Source organism: Tachysurus vachellii, chromosome 21 (assembly GCF_030014155.1).
Source record: "Tachysurus vachellii isolate PV-2020 chromosome 21, HZAU_Pvac_v1, whole genome shotgun sequence".
Taxonomy (NCBI): Eukaryota; Metazoa; Chordata; class Actinopteri; order Siluriformes; family Bagridae; genus Tachysurus; species Tachysurus vachellii.
Window position 1 is genome coordinate 18360038 of NC_083480.1, and position 7500 is coordinate 18367537.

Genomic DNA, 7500 nt, shown 5'->3' on the forward strand with positions numbered 1-7500 from the left:
CTCTGTATTATCAGTAGAGTGTTAGCTGCACACGTCCCTGTGAATGAGCTGTTACTACACAAAATAAACCTTAGAGCCAGTAGATGAATATAAAGCTAATGTGTTAATGGATTATATGAGTATATCTGTAATAAACTGCACACATACAATAATATGGATCTTAGAGATGTGATCTGGGCTGAACTTGGGTGGAAAAGTGTAATTCAGGGCTATCAGCTGTCATCCTGTCATTATAACACAATCTCTTTGAGTCACTTCCCCTCTGGCTGAAGGCTGAAGGCTGTGGTCTAATAACTGTTACCCAGGACCCAGCATGGTCTGTTACTCACACCTTGGGCATTAATAAACTACCCGCCCACTGTTCAGACACTTTACATTAATGTTCCCATCTTTCCGTCACTGCTGACTTCCATAAATACACTATTAAACACATTAATAATAAAAATATACATCACGTACCATACATACGTTTTGCAGCATAAGATATATAATAAAAACAGAATGAATAAAAATACACTGCTTTTATAACAATATTGTAAAATGTCTTTATTATTTAAAGAATATAAATCTACAAAGGAAACTGGATACTGAATCATCACAAATAGTATAATTTGTATAAGAAAACAGTCGTATAAAACAAATGGCTGTCGTTATATAAAATCGGGTGACGCTGTATAAAACGTAGCTCCGGACAAAAACGATTAGAGTAAAATGACTCTAGTCATGTGAGTAATACGTGATAACATCCATACAGGTTTATACACAAACAAACACAAATAATCTGTATTAAAAAAATAATCACAAGATTTTCTTTGTAGTTTTTTACAGACGTATGCTGTGATTATGACGAATGTGGATGTGATATTTGGGGAATGATGGATTGCACTTTTGCATGTTTTTAATGGCTATACGATGGTATTAATGATTTAAACTCATGTAGCACCAACAAACACTTTAATGAAGACTTTTCTCTTTAAATGCATCTTTAAATACTGAAGTGGTTTTGTTTCTTTACTCAGATTCAACCTGAGCTCCATGTTTAATTTTAAGAGGAAATGTTTACGCATTGTTTATAATGTGTGTGTGTTTAAGTGTGTATCTGTGTGTGTGTGTAGGTGTGTCTGTGTGTGCGTGTGTTTAAGTGTGTGTGTCTGTGTGTGTACATGTGCCTGTGTGTGCGTGTACATGCATGTGTGTCTGTGTGTGTGTACATGTGTCAGTGTGTATGGTTGTCTGTGTGTTTGTGTGTGTCTATGTGTGTCTTTGTGTGTGTGTCTACATGTGTCTGTGTGTGTGTTTGTGTGTGTCTATGTGTGTCTGTGTGTTTGTGTATGTGTGTGTCTACGTGTGTCTGTGTGTGTGTCTGTGTCTATGTGTGTATGTGTGTGTGTGTCTGTGTATATGTCTGTGTGTGTATGCATATGTGTGTGTGTGTGTGTATGTGTCTGTGTGTGTGTATGTGTCTGTGTGTGTGTATGTGTCTGTGTGTATATGTGTGTGTGTATGTGTCTGTGTGTGTATGTGTGTCTGTGTGTGTGTATGTGTCTGTGTGTATGTGTCTGTGTGTATGTGTCTGTGTGTATGTGTGTGTGTATGTGTATGTGTGTCTGTGTGTATGTGTGTGTATGTGTGTGTGTGTATATGTGTGTGTAGACATCACTGCTGTATCCATCTCTTCAGCAGGTCAGGGGCAGTGTGGTGCTGTTGGAGCTGCCCAGTTGCCCCAGTGCCATAATCAAGATGTCCTTCTTTTCTTTATAAAAGCGTAACTCTCGCCCGGCGAGTCTCGCCTCTTCCAGCTCTCGCTCAGTGGCCGCCAGCTCTCGCGCCACGCTGCCCGCCACGCTGTGCTCACGGTTCACCCAATCCGCCGCCATCTGCGTCCTCATGTCATCGTCCAGAGCGCGGTGAGAGTAATGAGCCAACACCTCCTGTACACACAAACACACTCAACTCTGTACCAAATGACATTCAGGGCGGTTTGTGGTCGTGTTCGTGCTCTTTGTGAAGTCACACTTTATATCACAGAGAAGTTTATATCACACTCAGCTCTTTAAGGTCGTTTTTTACACACAGAAACCTTCATTCATCTTATAACAGACTTGTGGAGATAAAATAATACACTTGTTTATACAAATAATATTTATTTATTTTATATAATGGGTGTTTTTATCGACAGCCAAAGCACTGAACCAGGAAACGTGGTTCTTAAGTAGCACCAAAACGTTGCTGGTCTAGACTTAAGAACCGCTTGTGTTAGGGGCTGTGGGCGGGGTTAGGGGCGGGGCTACTGTTACCGACTTTGATCATGTACCTTAAGTAGGGGCTGTGGGCGGGGCTACTGTAAGCGCATTTGATCATGTACCTTAAGTAGGGGCTGTGGGCGGGGCTACTGTTAGCGCATTTGATAATGTACCTTAAGTAGGGGCTGTGGGCGGGGCTACTGTTAGCGCATTTGATAATGTACCTTAAGTATACTAATGTTTAATACACTTTTACTTTACCGCGATATGATACATTTATCAGCACACATGATAGTAAGTAGCTACATGCTAAGGCTAACTTTTTTCTGTGTTAATGATAAAATAACGTTATGTACTTTCTCCATTACAACCTCCGTTTATACAGATTACATGGAGCTGCACGTACACGTTGGATTCGTCACGTTTGGGTGTTAATGTAGGTTCACAAAGTCATGAGCATTAACAGTAAAGTAACATCCGCCATTGTTGATGTGTTTGTGTTTGTCGCTGCTGCGCTAACGTTGCTGTGTAACGTGACACATATACAGTGACGTCAGACTCGGCTCTGTGACGCTCTCTAACCGGTGGAACCAACTTCGAACTTTCTTTCTGGTGGAAAAGGGGCATCAGACACTCGGGCACTTGGGCACTCAGTCACTTGGGCACTCAGTCACTTGGGCACTCAGACACTCGGGCACTCAGACACTCGGGCACTCAGTCACTTGGGCACTCAGTCACTTGGGCACTCAGACACTCGGGCACTCAGTCACTTGGGCACTCAGTCACTTGGGCACTCAGTCACTTGGGCACTCAGACACTCGGGCACTCAGACACAAGGGCACTCAGACACTCGGGCACTCAGTCACTTGGGCACTCAGACACTCGGGCACTCAGACACTCGGGCACTCAGACACAAGGGCACTCAGACACTCGGGCACTCAGTCACTTGGGCACTCAGACACTCGGGCACTCAGACACTCGGGCACTCGGTCACTTGGGCACTCAGTCACTCGGGCACTCAGTCACTCACTAACCTGCCGAGAGCACTGCCTCTCTCTCATGGCCTTCAGACTTCCGTTCCAGTGCAGCAGCTGGAAAACCGTCATCAGCTCCTGGAAGAGAACACAAACACAACATCACTCATCTGAGCGAGAAACACACCTACACACACACACACACACACACACACACACACACACACACACACACACCTACACACACACACCTACACACACACACACACACACACACACCTACATACACACACACACACACACACACCTACACACACACACACCTACACACACACACACACACACCTACACACACACACACCTACACACACACACCTACACACACACCTACACAGACACACACACACCTACACACACCTACACACACACACACACCTACACACACACACCTACACACACACACACCTACACACCTACACACACACACACACCTACACACACACCTATACACACACCTACACACACACACACCTACACACACACACCTACACACACCTACACAGACACAAACACCTACACACACACACACACCTACACACACACACCTACACACACACACACACCTACACACACACACACCTACAGACACACACACCTACACACACACCTACACACACACACCTACACACACACACACCTACACACACACACACACACACCTACACACACACACCTACACAGACACACACACCTACACACACACACCTACACACACACACACCTACACACACACACCTACACAGACACACACACCTACACACACACACACACACACACCTACACAGACACACACACACCTACACACACAGACACACACCTACACAGACACACACACACCTACACATACACACACCTACACAGACACACACACCTACACAGACACACACACACCTACACACACACACCTACACACACACACACCTACACACACACCTACACACACACACCTACACAGACACACACACCTACACACACACACACACACCTACACACACAGACACACACCTACACAGACACACACACACACCTACACATACACACACAGCTACACACACACACACACACACCTACACACACACACCTACACACACACCTACACAGACACACACACACCTACACACACACACCTACACAGACACACACATCTACACACACACACCTACACACACACACACACCTACACAGACACACACACCTACACATACACACACAGCTACACACACACACACCTACACAGACACACACACCTACACACACACACACACACCTACACACACACACAGACACACACACACTTACACACACACACACACACCTACACACACACACAGACACACACACACCTACACATACACACACAGCTACACACACACACACACACCTACACACCCACCCACACCTACACAGACACACACACACCTACACACACACACACCTACACACACTTACACACACACACACCTACACACACTCACACACACACACACACACTCACACGCCTCATTTCTGGGGAATGACTTGGGTTAAAATCCTTCATCAGGAGCAATAATGCCATTTACTGAGATTTAAACACCAATCACTTTTCTTCACCTGGAACTCCAGCATGGATTTGCCTTTGTTAGACTCCAGCATGAAGCGGAACGCTCCGATGCCCGTGTTGGGATTATCTGCTTCTTCTCTGTTTCCCTGTAAACATGTAAACACACTGTTAAACTCTGTTACACTACTGAACTAACACACAGAGAAGAATTCAGATACAATCATGAATCCCTCTGACTGGTCAGATATGAGTCAGGGATAGATTCATGATGATGTCATAATGGTGCCCCTGCACCTCACATGAAGCTCACACCTGTCTCCTGATTCACACTGATCTTTATCTCTGTTTAAGATGATTTCACTGTCTGGGTGTGTTTTTCTAATCCCATTTATTATTTTTGTTCCTTCCTGGCTGTAACACTCATTCATTCATTCATTCATTCATTCATTTTCTACCTCTTATCCGAACTACCTCGGGTCACGGGGAGCCTGTGCCTATCTCAGGCGTCATCGGGCATCAAGGCAGGATACACCCTGGACAGAGTGTCAACCCATCACAGGGCACACACACACACACACTCTCATTCACTCACGCAATCACACACTACGGACAATTTTCCAGAGATGCCAATCAACCTACCATGCATGTCTTTGGACCGGGGGAGGAAACCGGAGTACCCGGAGAAAACCCCCGAGGCACGGGGAGAACATGCAAACTCCACACACACAAGGCGGAGGCGGGAATCGAACCCCGACCCTGGAGGTGTGAGGCGAACGTGCTAACCACTAAGCCACCGTGACCCACCTGGCTGTAACATGTTCCAGTAAATTATAATGATTAGAGTTTATATAAAATAAAATACTATCCTAAAGTAAACCAGTGTGACTCAAACTGAAGTTTGAGTGTGTATGGTTGTGTGTGTGTGCATTTATGTGTGTGCATGTGTGTGTGTGCATGTATGAGTGTGTATGTGTGTGTATGTGTGTGTTTGTGTGTGTATGTGTGTGTGTTTGTGTATGTGTGTATGTGTACATGTATGAGTGTGTATGTGTGTGTGTGTGTGTGTGTGTGTGTGTGTGCATGTATAAGTGTGCATGTGTGTGCATGTGTGTGTATGTGTGCATGTATTAGTGTGCCTGTGTGTTTGTGTGTGTATGTGTGTATGTGTGCATGTATGAGTGTGCATGTGTGTGTATGTGTGTATATGTGTGCATGTATTAGTGTGTATGTGTGTGTATGTGTGTATATGTGTGTATGTGTGCATGTATGAGTGTGCATGTGTGTGCATGTGTGTATGTGTGCATGTATGAGTGTGTATGTGTGTGTATGTGTGTATATGTGTGCATGTATTAGTGTGTATGTGTGTGTATGTGTGTATATGTGTGTATGTGTGCATGTATGAGTGTGTATGTGTGTGTATGTGTGTGTATGTGTGTATGTGTGCATGTATGAGTGTGTATGTGTGCATGTATGAGTGTGCATGTGTGTGCATGTGTGTGTATGTGTGTGTGTATGTATGTATGTGTGCATGTATGAGTGTGTATGTGTGTGTATGTGTGTATATGTGTGCATGTATGAGTGTGCATGTGTGTGTATGTGTGTGTATGTGTGTATGTGTGCATGTATGAGTGTGTATGTGTGTGTATGTGTGCATGTATGAGTGTGCATGTGTGTGCATGTGTGTGTATGTGTGTGTGTATGTATGTATGTGTGCATGTATGAGTGTGTATGTGTGTGTATGTGTGTATATGTGTGCATGTATGAGTGTGCATGTGTGTGTATGTGTGTGTATGTGTGTATGTGTGCATGTATGAGTGTGTATGTGTGTGTATGTGTGCATGTATGAGTGTGCATGTGTGTGCATGTGTGTGTATGTGTGTGTGTATGTATGTATGTGTGCATGTATGAGTGTGTATGTGTGTGTATGTGTGTATATGTGTGTATGTGTGCATGTATGAGTGTGCATGTGTGTATGTGTGTGTGTATGTGTGCATGTATGAGTGTGTATGTGTGTGTATGTGTGTATATGTGTGCATGTATGAGTGTGCATGTGTGTGTATGTGTGTGTATGTGTGTATGTGTGCATGTATGAGTGTGTATGTGTGTATGTGTGCATGTATGAGTGTGCATGTGTGTGCATGTGTGTGTGTATGTGTGCATGTATGAGTGTGCATGTGTGTGTATGTGTGTGTGTATGTATGTATGTGTGCATGTATGAGTGTGTATGTGTGTATGTGTGCATGTATGAGTGTGTATGTGTGTGTATGTGTGCATGTATGAGTGTGCATGTGTGTGCATGTGTATGTGTGTGTGTATGTGTGCGTGTATGAGTGTGCATGTGTGTGTATGTATGTATGTGTGCATGTATGAGTGTGTATGTGTGTGTATGTGTGCATGTATGAGTGTGCATGTGTGTGCATGTGTATGTGTGTATGTATGTGTGCATGTATGAGTGTGTATGTGTGTGTATGTGTGTATATGTGTGTATGTGTGCATGTATGAGTGTGCATGTGTGTGTTTGTGTGTGTATGTGTGTGTGTGTTTGTGTATGTGTGTATGTGTACATGTATGAGTGTGTATGTGTGTGTGTGTGTGTGTGTGCATGTATAAGTGTGCATGTGTGTGCATGTGTGTGTATGTGTGCATGTATTAGTGTGCCTGTGTGTTTGTGTGTGTGCATGTG

General features: G+C 44.2%; 1 protein-coding gene across 1 annotated transcript in view; it reads right to left on the reverse strand.

The window, feature by feature from the left end:
- Nucleotides 1-520: 520 nt before the first annotated feature.
- The window catches only part of lix1l (limb and CNS expressed 1 like), a 10132-nt gene continuing 3152 nt past the window's right edge, over nt 521-7500 (reverse strand). Inside the window, exons 4-6 of the mRNA XM_060897025.1 lie at nt 4868-4963; nt 3278-3355; nt 521-1931 (exon numbers count right to left, since the gene is read on the reverse strand). Coding sequence (XP_060753008.1) covers nt 1677-1931; nt 3278-3355; nt 4868-4963 — 429 coding nt within the window. The 3' untranslated portion in view covers nt 521-1676. The remainder of the gene's footprint in view (nt 1932-3277; nt 3356-4867; nt 4964-7500) is intronic.